The following is a 19,697-nucleotide window of genomic DNA, read 5'->3' as shown; positions in this document are numbered from 1 at the left end:
GTCAGTCTGACTACTTTCTGAAGCAGAGGAAAAGCCATGTGAAACAACGTGGCAACAGCTCTATGGAAGGCAGCAAGTTGATGAAGTACAGAGCTTTCCTCATGGGAACTCAAGTACAGAGAGCCTAGGAGCTGATCGAAGGACTGAATGTTACATATGTGTGAAAGCCTCTCCTGCACTCACAATCTTTTTCTTGATTATTCTTTTAAGTTCCACTGTGGGAAAGAAATTGGAAAATCACCACCCTCACAGTAAAGCATTTCTAGCTGATGCTTAATCAAAACCTTAGTTTAAGGCCATTCCCCCTTGTCCTATCATTATATTCCCTTGTAAAATGTCTGTTTCTCTCTTTTTGTAGGCTCCCTTAGGTACTGGAAGGCCACAATTAGGTCACACCACCACCTTCTCTTCCTGTAGCAAGTGTTTGATTACCTTGTTTCATCTCTTTTCTATCCATGAAGTTTTAGTAGGAGGATTTGAAAATATTTCCCCCAATTCTTTGTTTGTTAAATATTTTACTTGTGTAAAAATCTTTCTGGTACTAGTGGCTTAAAAATTCAGATTTTTTAAACTGTATTTTATCAGTGCAGGTAAACTGTTCTCCAGCATGTCAGGGGAATTTTTCATTGGCTTTAATGCAAGCTTTCACTATTGTATTCTAATTACAGTACTTAAATTCTCTGGTGGACATGAGCAGGTTGCATATTGTGCTCTGTGTGTGAGGAGAAGGAGCCAGATGCTCGAACTTCTGTTGAAAACCAACTGCAAATTTTGGTGAGAATTTTCTCTAGCACTTTTCTGAAGTATGTAGGATAATACTACTGTTGTAGAGTAGTAATTATATTAGTTAGGGGAAAAACTGCTGGTTTTCCTCGATAGTTTCTTACCTTCTCTATATCTCTGAAAGATTTATTCAGGGAAGACTTCAATAATGGAGATCAGTGTACCAATAGACCAGCCCCATTACCATTCCTAATTAGTATAAATGAAGGATCTCTTCTTCACAAGAAGATACTGTTTTGAAGGGAGTACCTGTGTGGTGATGGGAGCACATATATGTGTTAATAAAAGTTCTGTGAGAGTAGGAGCTGTCATTTTTCCTCTTCACACATTTTGCCAGTGGCATGGCCATGCTGCTCATGTACAAAAATTCTGGCTAGAGCTGTGGAACAATCTTTTTTCTTCCTAATTTTATTTTTAACTCTACCAACTAACTTCTGAAGCTGACTTACACACACACACACACACACACACACACACACACACACACACATTGTGCTTCTGGGTTTTGTGAAAACATTTTATGTAGCCTTTAGCTCTTGCATATAGCTTTTTCTTTTTCTTTTTTACACCTGGACAGAGCAGAGATGCTGATCTGTCTCCCTTTGATAGCATTACCAAATTTTTACAGCCCTTAGATGGATCAGTCAAATTTCTGTGTTCTTTAGCTCCTAGGAATTGGTCCAAATATGTGTATTGATGTACAGTAGATCTTATCTATTTAAAACAGTAGCCCCCATGGCCTTCACTGCCTGAAATTTCCAAGTTGTAGTCAAACTTATGTGCTATCAGGCTGAGGGAAGAAAAGCATGTTTTTCTTTTACATGCTCAAAATGCAGTGAAAATCCCAGTGGACAGTCGTGTTTACAAGGGTAACTGTCTGCATTCAATTGTGGGTTATAAAAGTGCTTGCTTGAATAAATACACAGAGCTATCAGACAGAACAACCAATAGTTCGTTGGACTAATTGACCTTGTCAGTAGAATAGAAACACTTGCAAATAAAATTCCCATTGCCAGCAAAGTTGCAACTGAAAACCCCTGAAGAAACTGTGTATATCCTCTAACTATCTTGGAATGCAGTGATTCAGGCAGCAGACATGTGCAGTGGGAGGGGGCAGGAGGGGGGAATCATTAACCAAGAAAGTTGTATGTACCAGCAGTTTTCCATGGGCTCCTTTTGCAGCGCGAGGCTGTATGCATTCCTCGAGTCATTGAGTAGTTCACTTTCCATATTCAGAGTTATGTTTTCTACCAGTTGTTACTACTTTTACCGTCCCGTGGGTCCCCCTGTATGATTTGTTTGCTGGTCTGCTTTTATTATAATGTATCCTTTTCAGAAAAGGCAAAGGTGTTTGGCTGGTAACTACAGCATGTTGTAATGAGGGTGGAGTGTGTTTGTCATTCTGCAGCAATGGTTGACTTCCATGAATGCCGGTGTCTATAACCACACAGGCTGTGGCAGTTTATCTTTTTGAATATATTCAGATTGCATAACAGTGGAAAAGAATCACAGTAAATATCAGAATATCTGGTCTTCCAATCAAAAGCACGATGGAACCATTTTTTTACTTTACCCAGTGATGAGTCATGTATCTTCCCATTAAAAAAAAGGAAAATATTTCACTCCAGAAATAAGTCTTCACAAGTGAATTAGTCATATATTAGACATTTCCTTTTAAAAGTTTGGATAATGTCACACAGGTGGAAGTAGTATTTAAAAAAAAGCAACTGTGTAAGACACAACAGGCTTCACTGTGTACTATAAAAACATGATTTTATTTTGGTTAGAAAACAAAACAGGAAAAATGGCATTTGGAAAATAAAGTCTGAAAAATGGTCTAGTTAGCTGCTAAATAAACTTCAGAGATGAAGGTTTAAAAAAAACCACCAAGATTTGTAAAAGGAGGCGGGGGGGAATAGTGTATTTCACCTTAAGTAAGGGACAATGTGTAATAAGGGATTTTGTGGTTTTACAGCTCGGTGCATGTGTTTGAAAGCTGTTCTCTCAGCAACGTGGGTGGCAGGTTATGCTACCATATAATGTATTGTAGTTGGCTCTCCACACTTGTCAGGGTTAGCGTTCAACCATTCGGAAAATTTTCCCATTGTTCTATCATGTGAACCAAGGCTAGTGTTGAATTCCCAATAACCTTCTGCAGGAAAAAGAGGTTTAATTAGAAAGTTTGAAATTTGATTACTTCTGTTATTGTCTTAATGCACTTCCCTCTAATTTAGGTGCTTATCTGCAAATGCAATCAATTTTTGCTCAGAAAGATGAAAAACAAACTTAACTCTGTACTGCAGTTGCTTCCACACTTTAAAAAGAAAACTTGTATACTCAATTCTGTCTTTCTTCAGCATTAACACTCTATTTCCATGTTTGCTTTAGATGGATCATAGCTTTTGGCAGCTACTGCATTTTTAGCAAATAATACTGTTTCTAGTAAGAGTTGCAAAAAAAAAAACTTTGTGTGAGGTCCTTGTAAACTGAACCTTGGGAACGTTATGTTATTTCTGTATTTTCCCTTCTTTTGTGCTTCTTCTCTATTTGTGTCATGGTTATAAATTACATCGTTTGAACTAGAGAATTAAAAACATTTCATTTTGTGATTCCTGTAATTTTAAAAAAGAGAATGTTTGTTTTATGTGTATTTTTTTTCTTTTTACCTGTTATTTCAGAGGCTGGCACACAGAGAAATAAGCAGTTATGGTATTGAAATACCATTGTGCCAGCACCTCCAGGGCATAATCCAAAAAAACCAGAAAAATCGCCTGCTGGGTTGTATGCAGTAAGCTTGTGTGAACATCAGTGTCTGCTGTTCACACATCATTTTTTACTGGAAGTTCCTGTTGGAATAAAGGTTCTGTGTTTGGAGAGTGCACTGGGATACTCGGTGGACAATGGTTTTTCAAAGTTTGTATGGATTTCTAATTACAGTTTACCAGCGTAGACTCACTGGATACTTCTTGCAGATAATCATTAATGTTTCAGAAGTAAGAGATGCAAGCAGAGATTTGGCAACATAACAACTGCAACAAGAAAGATCTCTGCTCTTCTCTTCATTTAGGCATTCTCTAGAAGACTGAACATGGGAGTGTGGAATAAGGTGGGTGGATGGAGGGGGAGGTGACAGCATGACAGAAGATACATACTTAGTTTCCCTACTTCAATATTTAACTCCTTCCCTTCCTTCCCCCTCCTTTTTTAATGAAAGTGTGGTGCCTAGTTGACATTTTAAAACATTGAAGTGCCTCCAGCATTACAGCTTATGGTGGGTGTCAGTGTGATGCTCATCTAGAACATCTTCATGGTGCTCAGTCAGGTGAACCCCCTCAGTTGATCAGAATTCATTTGAACTGTGGTTTAGAAAACATGTGATACTGTGCACTTGCAAACTGGAGCATGTACCAACTTCTACTTCATCTCTTATGTTTGATCTCTCTGCACTTGGACAGAAGGATGGAGACCCTGGTAAGCAAACTGTTTAATGCAGCTTTTTACTCAGGTGTTTGAAAGAGTTCCTGGTGACATAAGGCTTCAAGTTTTGAACTAGGGAAAATGAAAATCTCTGTTGTCTGGCTGTTATCATTTATTGGCTTTTGGGGAAGTGGACTCTAGACACCTGACCTTCCAGTTATTTAGCTGAGCAAGGAGGTAGGTACCATTGAAGAAACTGTCTGGAACAAAGGACATTTATTTGATCTCAGGAAGGCAGCATTTTAGGAAGGAGATCTTGGAAAAGTGCAGCAGACCTGTGTTTGGAAGGGAAATTCTATTTTTCTGTAGTAAAGGGCCCTGCATACTGCGTGGAAATTGTTAAATAAAGACCTATTTCTCCATCTCATTTTTCTTCTTCTACCCTACCACATTCTATAGTCATGCTCTTTCCCATTCTATAAGCTACATAGGCCTGAGTAATCCAAAATTATCTCCTCTGGTTTTGGATTCCAAATGTGAAAACATTGTGGGAGTCACACCACCATCTTCTGCTTGAAGGATGTAAAACAGTTGTGTCAAAGCTGACAGTAAGATGCTGCTCACTCCCGCTTTCCTCTTTCTGGAGAGGTTGCTCACTATTGGAAAACTTCTTGCCTTTAAGCTATTTTTTTCTACACTGTGAAATAGGATTGGGAAGATAAAGTCAAGGAATTATAAACAATCATCTTTGATTTACCTGATTGCCTTCATAGACTTAACTGTGGAGAGTAATCCTTGGAGGGAGCACTAGATATTTCCAAAAACCTTGAAGTGCTAAATGCATGCAGCAAGGTCAAATCCAAGACTGATTCTGATCCCTCTGGGTGCTGCTACTTATGTAGTATTGAAATCCTCCAAAGAGTAAAGCCAGCATACAACATTTAATTTGGTTTAAACATAAGAAAAGATATGAAAGGATTGGGAATATTTTTGGATACCTAAGAAAGTTTTATGCTGCCATCTCAACTGGTGCTGGTCAGCTGGCCCAGCGCACCTCACTTTCTGTTTCGCTTGAACAACTTGTAGGCACCAGCAGCTGAAAATCTCCTGTGACTGTGTTCACCACCCTTTGCCAAACCAACAGTTTGGCAGCAGAGTGGAAGAAGGAAGTGGCCCAGTTTAGAAGAAATTATTATCCAGTTTGCCCAACACTTATTCTCTGTATGTGTGGCTTCCATATTATAATGCCTTTATTTGCATGCAGATAAATGAAGTCACACTTGGCTATTTGTAGTACATACTGCTTTGTGGCAAAGTTATCTGGGGATGCTATTAATTAGGATTAGAAAAACCCCAAAACAAATCCATTAAATACACTGGATGTGCCATGCTTTCTCAAGTCAGTCCTTAAAAAAAAAAAAACTGAAAAAACCCCCCAAAATTTCCATAAAATCAGGTAGAAATAAAGGAACAAGTGTATTTCATGTAGGTATGTGGGGGGATTTTATAATTACAATTAGCCGTTTTGTTTTGTTTTTTTTTCATTCTGAAGCCTGACATTCTAGCGGAAAACTGAGATTTTTTCACGGTCTCACTAGGAAAGTAGTTCTGAAAAGGAATTGTGTTGATGTGGTAAGCTATAGCAACCCTCAGTGTTCAGAAGAAAATGCTACATGGCAGGTGGTAGAGATCTAGAACAAATCCAGAGTTCTGGAGCAAGAGACTCAGTTGCTTCAGAGCTACCACCATGGCAGCTCTTTCCAGAGGGAGGTCTTGCTCCCGTAATTACTGAAATGTTATTTTGGTCAGGGTCTGCGTGTAGCTTTGATGAGAACACTGCTATACAGGGTCTAAATTCAATTATTTGCTAAATTCTATTGGATGTGGTGTTATCCTATTCTTTATCTCAAGTACTGCATGGAAATGTTTCTATAGATATGAAGTATAAATTTATTTCTTTCTGAGGGCTGTTCTCTGTCTTAATCTGTCATAAGATAACCAAGATCATGTGTTTGAATCGGAAAAACCTTTCCCAGGCTTTTTCCATTTTTTTTGTGTGAACACACAGGAGAGGGTGGAGTGAGAATAATAATGTAGCATATGTGTCTGGCTTGAGAGCCTGTGTGCTCTAGCTGCCTTCATCTAATTCCTAAAGTAGGTTTATCTAACAGTCCTATTTAATTTCAGAATGAATTCTGGAGTGTTTTATGTCTCATGTTAAAGGAATGTTAACAAATACAGTTTTTACTGAAGCTTTTTATGAATGCTGTTCTTAGTCACAGTTTTTGAGTGAATGTGGCTGAGCCCCTAATACTTCTTTTTTAATAATTATTTTTGTCCCCCTTTGAGGGTTGCTATAGCTTACCACCACATTTGATCTCTATCTGTCAGAGATCAAATTCAACTGTGGGTATGAAGGATTTTTTGGATTATTTCCCCTAGCAAATGCAGAAAACACTAATTTGTTTGTCTTAGTTGAGATTAAATTGTTACTTCTTAGTAAGATGATGTTGCTGAGTGTAATTGGTAAGGTAAAAATCAAATCGTGTTTTATTTTTTCATTGTTTCAAAAAGAGTTGCAATTCAGTATCAGGAGAAATGATATAGTAAAATTTTGAAGTAGGCTTCCCTCTCCTTGACCAGGTCTCTGTTCTGGTTATTATGGTTACCATGTGTAACAGAGACATAAATCATAAATCAGCTTTTGATAAATCTGGCACTGCTGGGGTAGGAACTTCTATTGTGGAATTACTGGACTTTCTTCTATTTCTTTATACTGTCATGAGGAGTTAAAGATTTACTTGCATAGCAGAAATAAATTAAGCAGAGTAGCATATGTAACCACAGGACTACACAGATTTGCAGTCCAATTCCATCTGCTTGTTGTTGACTGCACTTTGCTAAGCAGAAAGATGACACCCTACAGTAGCTCTAGACTTAGGACATAGCAGGCTGGCTTGTAAACAAGTTTTTAATTATCTCATTCTCATGCTTTGTTTTCCGCTGCCCACTTATTTTTCAGGAGCATACTTAGGATGTAATTTTATTTTAATTCTTACACAGTTTGTGGTAAAGAGCTCATGTTCTTAGTCTGGAGCATGTAGTACTAAGGCAATTCCAGATCCTGTTTGTAGCAGAAATGCTGTTGCAGTGAGGGAGTCATTTGCCCAACAGTGTATAGCACCATTTTAATATAATAATTAAATACCTTTTAATATGATCATTTAAATACCTTTTTTAACTGTACAGTTTTTGAGTGAATGGTGACTTGAGGGATTTTTGACTCCCAGAAAGAAGTCAAGAAGTAAAATTCATCTAGATTGAAAGAAGCAGAATCTAGAGTCTGACCTCCACATAAAACTACAGAAAAAAGCCTTGTGGTTTTTTTTTGGACATGCATTCTTATTGATTTGTAAGAAAACAAAAGCAAAAGTTAAAAACTACTGCATTTGTTTCAGTACATTAAAAAAATTCTGATTAGATCTAAAATTAAATGCTTCCATTGGGTAACAGTTCTGATTCCAGCTTTGCAAATTTAGAAGTGTATTCTGGCTCGCATAAAACTATCTAGCTGAACCTCTGACAGATATATTTCTTCTCTTTTAATATTCATTCATATGAAAATTTATCTCCAGTGAGACGTGTTTATGAATTTGGGAACTTTCTGAGATGAGAATCTGCACTGCATTTTAAATTTTCAAAACAAATAGTTTTCACAACAGTCTTTGGCATTTGTTTCCAATGGGTGAATATTCTGTGAACTGTGCATTATGCTCTGGATCCTGTGAAATGCTACTCTGCATTTGCTTAGTGTGTGCTACAACACACTTCAGTAATCTTGAAGTTTATCAGGTTTTTCCCCACTTGCTTTTACTGAGCGTTCACAGACTCCTTATCCAGACACAGAATTTTTGCATTTGGTACTTCTGCAGGATTTGGGGATTATTTACAGAGGTTTAAGGTCTTTAAATGCCTTGATTTTAGGAGAGGCAACCCTCTGTGATTCTCAGAAACAAGCCATTCCTGTGAAACCAGGAGAAATGCTTTCCCTTAACCCCAGTGCTTTTTTGTGTCTAAAAGCAACAGCTTGTCCTCTTGCTGATAAAAGGTGAGTAGGGTCTTTTTCATCTGGTAGCACTCAGGTATAATTTGTTCCAGTCTTTTCCTGACAAATAAAATCACTCAGGAACTACCTGTGTAACAGGTAAAGAGATAGAGACATGCAGTTTTGTGGGTCTGCCTTCTGGTAGAAGATCAGAAATCTACTTCTCTTCAATATGTAGTAATAGCCCTTTTCAGTGAGGGGAATGAGGTGGGTTTTTTTGGTTTTGATGCAGCTTCTTCCCCTCACCTATAGAGTCCTTGAGAGCTAGCAGCTGGCTGCTACTACTGCTATGGACTATTTTTTAACTATCATGATATTCCCATATCTTTTTCACATTTGTTCTTTTCCCATTTTAATTTTCTGCGTTCTCTGGGATGCAAAGTGCATGGCATGAAATGTGGTCATTAGGTTATTGCCACTAAGTTATCTGAGATGGTTTGATGCAGAATTAACTCAGTGTGGCCAGTTTTCAGACACTTAAATCTTTAGTATTCCTTGCATAATTTTTTTTTTTCAAATACTTTCTTTGTATAATTTAACTGTAGCTATGTCTAGACATATTTCCTGAATATGGCTAAACAATTTTGAAGGTAAATTATGACCTGGGTTTTTTTGCACTTTCACACAAACATAATATCCTTCCATTATGTATGTTAGGATGGGAACTGCAGACATCTGCAATACAGTTTTCATTGAATTTGCAAACTTCTGCCCCTTTGTAAAATTAATTATTTCCCAGAAATGTTTTCCAGCCTTAACTTCCATTTGCAATCAGTTTGTGCAGTGCACCCATAGAGTACAATTGTATTGTTGCTCCTTGTACCCAGCAGTTCTAGTTTGAAGAACATTCATAGGACTTCTCCCTTTATGCATTTCTATCTTCTAGGTTTTAATATGTTCATTCTTATATATGAACATATGTGTGTATATGTATACTCTTATACAAGGCCATTGTTCAGAGCACTTGTTTTGTGCTCACAGAAAATTCTGTCTATACTTCCTTTCTTGGAAGAAAAGACATCAAGTTCAGCCTGTTACCTTTCACAAAAGGCAGCTGCTTTGTCCCATTCTTCAGTCAGCAGTTCCATTTGTAATGCAAATTCACCTGAGCTTCAGAATGTTTTTTTAAAATATACATTCAGACTTTGCACTAGAATGTTCCACTACCCCAGTTCAATCTGTTTCTGTTCTCTTTGTGTAGCTGCCTACTCTTTCATTACTGGTTTCCCCTGTCTCTCTTCAGTAGATGGTTGAAGTGCTGCTCTCTTACCTGAGAGCAGCCTGACTCACCTGGAAGTTGTAGGAGGTGATGTCTTTACTTTGGATGGGTGCTGCTCTGAAGGGAGGGACTAAGATTTTGATACCTCACTGTATGGAAATCTTAGGGCTTTCAGTGTGTGGGGGGTGAAAATTCAAATTTGTGACTAAGATACAAACTTAAATAAAAGCGCTAATAAGGTATTGTCTTAAGTAATTTTTAAAAATTGTGTGCCCTATTTTTGTTGTTTTGAAAACCTTACTACACATACTTAATCAGGTGGGGTTTTTTGATACTTTTGTCACTATTTTGTATTATGGCTAAAAACTTTTGAATGCAAATAGTGCTATTTCTTTGAGTGAATAGGGAAAGTTATAGTGGCTTCTTTTTTTTTTTCTCCAAGCTTCTGATCAGGTGAAAGTTACTGAGGGTTTTCAAAAGCACACTGAAAGTTACTTGTATTTGTTGGTCATCTGCCAGGTTCTTACTTAGAAGTATCCCTACAGTCACCTTGTGCACCTGCCTCCTCCTTAGTTACTTACTTGTCCTTAAAATGAAGAAACATTGCAGTGAGATGAACTTCAATTTGAAGTGCTCCCCTAAAGGTATAAAACATTTGTTTTTACTAAATGAGATTTGCACTTCTTTCTAAATGTGCAATGTTCAGTGTTTGCTACATATTTTATAGTAATTTTATAGCAATTTTTTGTTGTTTTTTAAAAGTACTTTTTCTTTTTTCACGTCTGCATCTATAATGCTACAAGCTGCTGATAATTTGAGTTATAAAGTACCCTGGGTTAAAAAAAATATTTAAAAAGTCCCTTATTCTTCTTTCAGAATGCTGGAATTTTGAAAAGACTTGCAGCAAACCATGGATTTTTTACTATTCATTTTTAAAGCCAGTCTGTCCAGCTGCAGTCTGTGCCAATATGTCTGCAACTAAAACTTGACCAACTTAGGTTCCAGAAATAGGCAAATGGAGGCAGAAAGCTTGTTTTGGGCTGCATTACCTGTTTTTTGATACTGTCAGCCAGGTCACCACTCCAGAGCATAAGCTTAAGAGTTTTTTTGTAGCTTTTTCATCTTCAGCATGCTGTCTGCCAAGCTCAGGGTAAGTAACAGGTTCACACTGGAGCCAAGTCCCTTCAGGTGTGAAGGATTTCTCCTGATACCAGGAATCTTCTCAGAGTTGCAGTGCCCTTGCAAAGGTTTGGCATTCCTGTGTGACAGATGTGGAGTGAGATTAGGTCCCTGCAGGAGAATACTACTGCATTTAGGGAATATTTGCCTTCCCTTCCTCCACTCCCTTCTCAAATGAGTTATGAAACCCATTTTTCTTTAAATCAGAGATCCAAAATTTCACAGCTGTTTTGACTGATTTCAGTTGGAGACAATATTCCTTCTGGAGCAACAGATTCCTGTTTAAGTGGAACCTCTTTTAGATGGTACCAAACTAAACTTAGAAAGCTTCCTGCTGTGGGTAGAAGGTTTGCCTCGGAGTTTTAGGCTTTAATTCCGTACTTGCACATATGAAATTCCATTCTAGACTGCATTGTCATTCTGTACTTGCTGGTTGGATCATTCTGCTTTTCAAAGGGACACGGAGGAGATTTTTTTTATTTTTTCCTGAAGTTCCAGTGGATAAAACAGTTGCCACTTAAAACATACACAGCATAGTAATCCTTAACTAATGAGTTTTAATTTATGGATGTGTCCAGCATAAAATGTTATGTGCAAGTACAAATGACCTCACTGAAATGAAAAGAAAATTAGTTAAAAACAAACTGTCCAAGGCTGTTCAACATTTTTGTCCTTCTCTGAAGCAATATATATATATATCTTGGGGTAAGTATATTTGTAATAAATGTTGAGCTTGCTATATATTATTCTTCACAGAACATACTTAAAAAGTGGATATGGCACAGCAAACAGGAAAACAGTGTTTCTTTCTTCCAGAAGGACTTTCCTAGTAAACAATCTGTGACAAATTCCTGATGGTTTCTGCAGGCAAATTTTCTAGAATGAAGAGCTGTTTTCAGCCACGTTCTTGAGAATGAAGTATTCAAAGACTGTTGTCAATTTTTTTTTTTTTTCCTTTCCTTTGCTTTTTTTTCCCTGCCACCCAGAGTTAGGCAGACAATATTTTCTGAAATTGCAACTGAGTCAGTTCTGGCTGACAATTTCACAGAGGTTGAGCATTTGGCAGGTTATTTATTTGTCTGTCAGGCTGGATGTACCTGACTGTGCAAGTGCAGTGGTGGAAGAAGTGCAAGAAGCAGAGGTAGGAGTGTGATGGGCAGGGTGGTGGTTGCTTAAGTACCACGGACAGGGGCCCCTCCATGCATGTCCAGTCCATCCTTGACTTCATCTGTCAGGAATTTTGTATATGGGCAGTGCAGCACAGCCTTGACCCCTTTGCAGGCATCATTATATGGGATTCTTCATCACTTGGTGCTTTTGAAAGAGCTGCTTTTCCTGTGAATCCATGTCCTAAAACTCTTGGTATTGCACAGTGTGTGCCATTGTACCCCCATTTCCTCCATTTGATAGCAGGCTCATGTGCACACTTACTCACCAGAGGCTCCCCATTATGCCTAAGACTTAATTGTTGTCCTCTTATGTGCTTGTCATCTGACTTCAGCAGATTTCAAAGACAGACTATCAGGGCATTCATAAAGCTGATTTTCCCTGTTTACCATTCCATGGATTAAATTTCAGCTTTTCCTAACTTTTATTCCTGTTGTAATACTGAAATTCTACCTGAATCAGCTATGTACATCTTAAAAGATATTGCATTGGTTTCGCAGCAGAATCAAATAAAAGGGCTCCTTTTTAACTGTATGGGGAAATGATAATCAGGACACCCAGTTCTAAAGAATATCAAAATAGACCAGTCACAAAGACCATTTCATGAGTTGGCTGGTGAGTCATTCTGCCAAGTGGAGTTTAGGTTGTATCATACATGGCTCAACTGGCATCATCTGCTCCCTTCAGAAAGCAGCAATGGGACACAACCCACTTAAGCTGTCGAACATGCTTGTGCTGCTCAAGTAATCCAAACAGGAAATTTGGAAAAGTGGTATAAGAATCTGTATTTGAGCATTGTGAATCCTAATCCTTGACCACCAAGGATTTGCTTTTCCAGATTTATTTTTCTTCCTTTTTATACATATTCTTTACAGCTTGGTTTGAGTGTTTAGTTGTCTTTATTTTAATTGCATACAACTTTCTAACGCACCTGGGCATTTATTATTTTTTAGTGTTTTAATCTGGAGCGGAGTAGTCTGAAGGAGGTTCTGTAAAACTTCTTGCGAGGATCTTTTGGACCTTTTTTCAACCTTCCCAGTCTTCCCAAGGGTTCTTTCTTTCACTTAATTTGAACAAAGAGCCTATAGGATACTAAAAGATAGGAATTTTTAGTGTTTGTAGGTTTCACTCTCTAATGTAGCTTTTTCTCTCTAATATAGTTTATTCTGCAATGGGTCTCCTGTCTACCCAAATCCACAGCTGACTCTTTCTGAGGGGTGGACTGTCCTCCTTCAGACTCTTAAGGAACTGCTGTTTAAAAGAATGGAAAACTTCTCTTGCCTAATGGACTGAAATGAGATTTCTTGACCGTTCAAGGACGTGGGTGATTACGACCACAGAGGCACCTCCTTAGGTGGTCGTTGCTTCATCCGAGCACACAAGTGTGCTGTTCACAGTGGGTCCTTTGAGCCTGTTGCTGTGTTCCCTGTTAAGTTGCTAATGTGGTGTCCCTCCTTTGGCTCACTTGGAACTCAGCAAGTTTCTTTTGGACATGCTTCATTTTTTCTCCTGGAACTGGTGCATCACTGCTATTAACTGGTTCTCTTCCTTCCTAAGTGAAGTGATGGCTGAAGCCCAAACTCTGCTACTTCATGTGTTGACAGTTCCAATACTTGGAATTATGCAGAGGCACACAGATTCTTAGTCCTGGTAACTAAATGATGGGACATGGCAGTTATGGAAACAGAATTTTGGAAGTTAAGCAAGCTTTCTTTCTCCTTGCCAGTTGTTGTGGAAACATACTTTTGGATAGCTGTAAAAAACAATGGCTAAACAGGAAAAAGCCTTTTCCTGCATGGGAAAGTTCGTATATTGATAAATATTTAATTTCTGAACATAGCATTTCTTTTCCCTGAAACTTAGTTTTATAATCTGCTGAATGGAAGAATACATTACTTATTGAGAACACCTGCTTTGAAAAGCTTAGGTTTTATAAAACCTGTATTGTAAGAACTAGCTAAGCACATAGAGAGACAAAATTATATGTGTGAAGAAGAGTTGGCTGAGTCACTAAAACAAAAGCAGCTTTAACAGTTTTATGAGAAAAGTAGAAGGAGTAAAATTAAATGCTGTTTTATTTCACAGACATTTGAATCTAGTAGTAAAGTTGATGAAACGGAAATTTGATGAGGTACAAACATCTCAGAATCATGTTTCATGCTGAAGCTGTGATGGCAGCAAGAATTCTCAGCTTTCTGTCAGTACATAGGTCCTCTTCTGCACATGCTTCCCAGAGGAAAAATGTGAGCTGCTTTTTCTTCCTATATATATATATTTATTCCCCTGAGCTGGGAGCCCTGTCTAGCATATATCTGGGATGTGTTTGTAATTACACTGAATGAAACTACTTACAGTGAGTTTTTCCCTTTCTGTATCTTTACAAAAGATACCTTTAAAGGGCAGGAAAAATCATGCCTTATTTCAAGGGTGTTAGCCTACTGTAAACACAGCCAAAAACTTGGGTTGCATTTGTAACTCTAGTAGAAGTAGCAGTTAGAGTTATATGCCATTTGGAGACACCACAGAATATAAACAAAATATCACTGAGAATGGAAAAGAGGTCAATATTCAATTTAGGTAGGATAAATACACTAGAAAAGTATTCTTTGGGTAAATAACTTCCTAGCCCGTAAGGAGAGGCTAGCGATTGTAGAAGCAGCTTCCTCCTAAAAGCTCTGGTCTTGTGTTTAGTCATCTCTCTGAAGTGTATCCTCAAGTTGCCTTGGTCTTTTTTTATTTTTTTAATTTTTATTTTGTTGTGTGGTTTGCATCTTCTGTGGTAGGACACACATTATTTGCAATAGTAGCCTTGCCAAATATGTATGGAATTCTGTAGAATCTCGGGACTGTACAATAAAGTGAAGAAAAGGGGCTGTTAAATAGGCTGGGGAGGAGAATTCCATTGAGAGCATTAATTTTCCTTTGGCTCCAAGTAATGTGGATTCCTGGAGCTGAGAGTATATGTCCATGTGTAAAGCTGTAGCACACAGAGGACAGGAAAAATAAGAAAGCAGTGGAGAGAAAGCAGGAGAAGAGCTAGAGTATAAGAACAAGGACAAGTGAGTGATTTTTCCATTTTGATTTTTATCCCTTTGTTCTTTTGTTTTGACTTTATGGTCTTGTTTTCCAATTGTTGCAAAATTTATAGTATTAGAAGCAAATAATGAAAAAGCCACAAACCCCTGGCTTTTAGTATATTGTACATTAAGATTAGTCTAAAGCTGCAGGAACTGTCCTGAGTTACCAATACTGAACTTGCACTGATTCATTCCTATGCTTTCCTTTTCTTTAAAAAACAAAACTTTTCTAGAAAAACACATAACAGAAAGAAATTCTGAATTTTTAATTTTACTTGGGTGATTAGTAATAAAACTGATTTTTTTCAATTTCTTGGAAGACAGTTGATTATAACTGAGTCTTAATGATCTAGATAAGATTAAAAATACAGGAGGAAACTTAATCTGATATTTTCTGGTAGTGGACTGATGCTATAGAGTTGAGATGAAATATTATATCTGTATATGTGTGTGTGTCTATATGTATAATGGTCTGTGCTTTTGAAGAACAAGCTTGACTTTGGGCAAAGTCAGCTGAAATGGATTTCAAGTAAAGTATTTATTATGGGTGGAGCTGCCAGTGCCACTTGTACTTAAGGTTGTGTGACCCTTTCCATTTTAAGGCTTAACTCTTGGTTACTTTGACTTTTGCCAAATTTCAGACAGATTCTTCCATGCCAGAAATCTTCTCTGGGTTGAATTTTTTGAAAGTTTCGGCCAAAGCACTTCTGTTCCAAGAACAAGGCTAGGGAAAAGTATGCTGTTTTGCTTGTGTGAGAATATTCTGGTGTCCTTCTTTGATGCTCCAGTGCCCCCAAGCTCTAAAGCAAGGATTTGAAATTTGGCAATAGTTCAGCCTTTGTGTTGAGGATGTGCCTTTTGCCTCCCTGTAAAAATCCACCCAAATTTCCAGACCAGTTTACAAGGCTTTGAAAGATTGCCATTTGCATGGGCTTAATAGGAATTTCTTAAAACTTCACAGTAAGCTTCCTTTAGATTCTGTTCACACTGGGAATGCTTCAGGCAGAGTAGAGCTGCATATTTCATCCCACTTCTGCTAGGAGTTGTGACGGCTGGGTCTGGGTGCTGACATTGAACTAGGAGTGGGCAGCATTGTGTCTTGTATCACCCCTGCCTATTCCCATGTCCTGTTCCTTTTCCCTGGTGATGGACCTGAGCCCTCTGGAAAACAAAACTGTTTCACTCATCTGAAAGAGCATGACAGATGTGGAGGAGAAGAATTTGGGAGAGTGTGTATGTCTGGTTTATACCATTGCTTTGGTTACAGAAAATGTGTGTATCATACTGGCAAAACAATACTTCCTTTTCTACTTAATGTTCAGTTTGGTTTTGTTGCATTTAAACCTCAGTAGTTAAGCGGGTACCAAGGTTTTAATGTGAGCATCAACTATGTGAGCATCAATTAAAAAAAAAAAAAAAAAGGTTAGACTCAAATACAGTCATGCATACAGGTAGTACAGGAATGTTAATTTAGTGGGCAGAAATCAAGAGCTCACTTTTTTCAGACATTGAAGTCTAACGCTGACATTTGCATTTAGTACACTGTAGCCTCCAACTTCATCACAAGTGTTGTGTGTTTTGTCCAAGAGGCAACTGTTTGACTGGAATGGGGAAAGGGGCCTGTTTTGAGGATGAGTCCAGGATTTGTACAAGTAAAGGCTGTGTATTCATCTGTTAGGGAAGTTGAAAAATGTGGAGTGAGGGAAGCTGAGATTTGGGGAAATAAAAAAAGTCTTTGTGGCTAAGACAGTTCAGTGGTGCTTGATGAATTGTGTGCTGTCTGTGCTCAGTCGTGGTGGTGTTTCTGCAAGAGGCATGCAAGTGACTGTTCCTGCTCAGACTCCGTGTTGTGGCTGGCTGGAGCACTTGTATCCATTTGCAGAAATGCAGAACTGCAAGTGAACTCAGTGGGAGCTAAACCTCCTGTAAAACCCTGTATTTCACTTAAGACAGTAAAAACTAGCTCAGAGTATGTGAAGTTTGACATCTGGAGCCAGAGAACCTTTTAGTCTAATTAACCTAATGCCTCAGTTGCCAGTTTTACAGGTGAAGGAATGACTTGTCCCATTTCTGTAAAAAGACTCGGGGAGAAACTAGTTGCCTTTGTGGCAGGACTGGAAAATAACATGCTGTAAATAGAGCATATAACCACCTCCCTTGATCAGGGATGGAACAAAGCATTGAAAAATATGCCATATTTTTATCTCTCATACCTTTTTATTTTCACTAAAAGTTACTTAGTGTTAATTAATCTATTTCACACTGATCTAACCATAAAAATCTCAGTATCTTAGCTCTTGAACTTAAATTTTCCACTTTGAATTAACAGTCGAAATTTGTAAACTTTGAGAATAATATTAAAATGCAAGTTTAATTAGTACTTAAATTACGAGTAATTGTAGTTCTCTTCAAAATCACAGTCACTTGACCTTAGTAGTAGTTGAATAAAATGTTAGGAGGATCATTCTTCTCTGTTTACTATGAAGATGGAAATCATCCTTGCTCAAGCTGTTTACTGCCACCTCACCATGATAAATTTCCCCTTTCTAAGCTGTTTCAGTAAGACATCTTTTTTTTTTCATCCCTTTGTAAAGTCAGCCATTACCTAAAGTTTCCTATAAAAAAAAATTAAAAAATAAAAAATTAAAGTTTTTGAAAGAGAAAGCACTACAACAAATAAGTGACTGTATGTTTGTGGAAATGTCTAGCTCCCAGAGTGAAATGATTTGCTGCTAAGGTTTAGTGAATTTAATGCTTTGGAAATAATTTGTTGGAGAGTCTGCAGCAGTGGAGAGTTTTGGGTTGTGGTTATTTGTTGTTTTTTTTTTTTCTTGTTCTTTCTTTTAAGGTGGAGGTGTAAAAGATTGTTTTGTCTGCGACTTTAAGCTGAAGTCTTCATCAAATTTTTTGCTTGTTTCTTGGGTTGTTTTCTCAGGGTGTCTGCTGCCTCTGACCCAGTAGCTCTCAGATGAGTCTTTTGAAAACTTCAGCATAAACAAGGCATTTGACAGGATGTGCCATGCAGTATTTTTGGGAGAAAGATGAGAATTTTGAGCTGCTCAAAGCACATACATCTTCTTAGGGGAACTCAGCTGCTAAGAACAGCACTCTTATTTTCCTAGCAGTGTGAATCCACTTGCTGGTGGGCAACTGTTTTGTGTTTTGTTTTCTTTCCCCCACAAGACTTCTATTTGCTTGTGTGCTCTTCCATGTGTGTTTTGAGCTGTGCTTTGATGTTGGGCAGCTAGCTTTAAACAAAAGCTGTTACCATGCTCTGCATAGCATCCAGCTTGATTTCAGCAATCTGTTGTGTCAGTGATGCGGTTTAGAGTTAACAAAATGCTGTTCTTTGCTTGCCTTGACATTGGTTTAAGCAGGATTAAAATTGAAAAAGAAAAAATCATGTCACACTGGGTATGTTATATAAAAGGCTAGTCAAATGTGATAAGATTTTGATTTAATGGTTGTGCAGCAATTATTAATTGGTCAGGCATCTGTTAGATGAAGTTTGAGGTATCCTCTCTTTTTTCCTTTGTCCTCTTTCCTAGTACCTCTAATAATCTAAAGAATTTCTGACAACCCAGAGCTCTATGTGTGTTTAGTTTCCTACATAAGTCACTCTAGTATATTGTACTTCAGAGTGCAATTATTAATTAAATTATTTATTAAATTATTAATTAAAACAATTTAAAATGCATATTTTGTTACATTTGAGCATCGTTCTTCAGTAAGGAGGTCCAAATGCTACACTTTACTTTCTTGAATTTATCCTGAAGTCCGTATTTTTTTATATTGATTTTTATTTTAAGATTGGGGCACAAAATGAGGAGTAGGTTCTGAAAGGAAAAAGCAAACATAACTGCAGAAAACCAAATTAATTTGTATATATTTACATGAGCAGTAAAATAGCTGTGATATTCAACTATTATTTCAAATTAATTTGAAAAAATAACTAAAATCTGATTAACAAGACCGCTTTATTAAATGGGTTTAATATGTGATCACTTATATGAAATATGTGAACTGTTTCTGAATGTTTTGCTCTTCTGTCTTGTTTTTGGCAGCAACTGGAATTAGTGGAGCCCAGTGGCTGGATCCATGTTCCTCTAACAGATACTCACAAGAAGCCCATTCGCACCTTTATGATCCAGATTGCTGTTCTCGCAAATCACCAAAATGGAAGAGACACTCACATGAGGCAAATCAAAGTGTACACCCCTGTGGAGGAGAGCTCCATTGGTAAATTTCCCAGATGTACAACAATTGACTTCATGATGTATCGCTCCATCAGATGAAATGTCCTCATGAGGAATAATAAAGGTATTTTTTCATGACTATATCGTTGCTAAAGTATTCAGATACTCAAAGAGCAGGGTTTACTTCAGTGTAATTATATGTTTATACTTTGTACAATTTTGAAATAAAGATAATCTTCTGTTACACTATGGTGTAGTCTGTAATTTGTTTCTTTTTCTAGGAGTCTGAGTGCTCTTGTACTCTCTGAGAGGGGTAAAAACAATCCAGGCACTCTTAGAAGAATGTATTTGACAGGATGAGAATCAATAATTAATTTTATATAATATGGGTATTTTGAGGGATGATTTCTTCTGCTAATGATCATGCATGGAAATAGTTCATTCCTCTACCTAAAAATTGCACTTGTAGAAGCTACTCCTCTTCTTGAACAGACACAATCTAAAGACATACCAGTAGTATTTTCCCATTATTGCTTATGCTAATGTACCCTTTT

The 19,697-nt window shown here is 37.6% G+C and overlaps 1 protein-coding gene across 6 annotated transcripts in view; it reads left to right on the top strand.

Moving 5' to 3' along the window:
- ANAPC10 (anaphase promoting complex subunit 10) overlaps positions 1 to 19,392 on the top strand; it is a 33,100-nt gene extending 13,708 nt beyond the window's left edge. For all 6 annotated transcript variants that reach the window (XM_086889390.1, XM_086889387.1, XM_086889389.1 and 3 more), the window contains exon 5: positions 19,012 to 19,392. In XM_086889390.1, coding sequence (XP_086745516.1) covers positions 19,012 to 19,242 — 231 coding nt within the window. In that variant the 3' untranslated portion in view covers positions 19,243 to 19,392. The remainder of the gene's footprint in view (positions 1 to 19,011) is intronic.
- The last annotated feature ends 305 nt before the right edge of the window (positions 19,393 to 19,697 follow it).

Source organism: Cyanistes caeruleus, chromosome 5, assembly GCF_971803275.1.
Source record: "Cyanistes caeruleus chromosome 5, bCyaCae1.hap1.1, whole genome shotgun sequence".
NCBI lineage: Eukaryota > Metazoa > Chordata > Aves > Passeriformes > Paridae > Cyanistes > Cyanistes caeruleus.
Note: the sequence above shows the minus strand (reverse complement) of the source record. Positions and strands in the feature narration are given on the sequence as shown.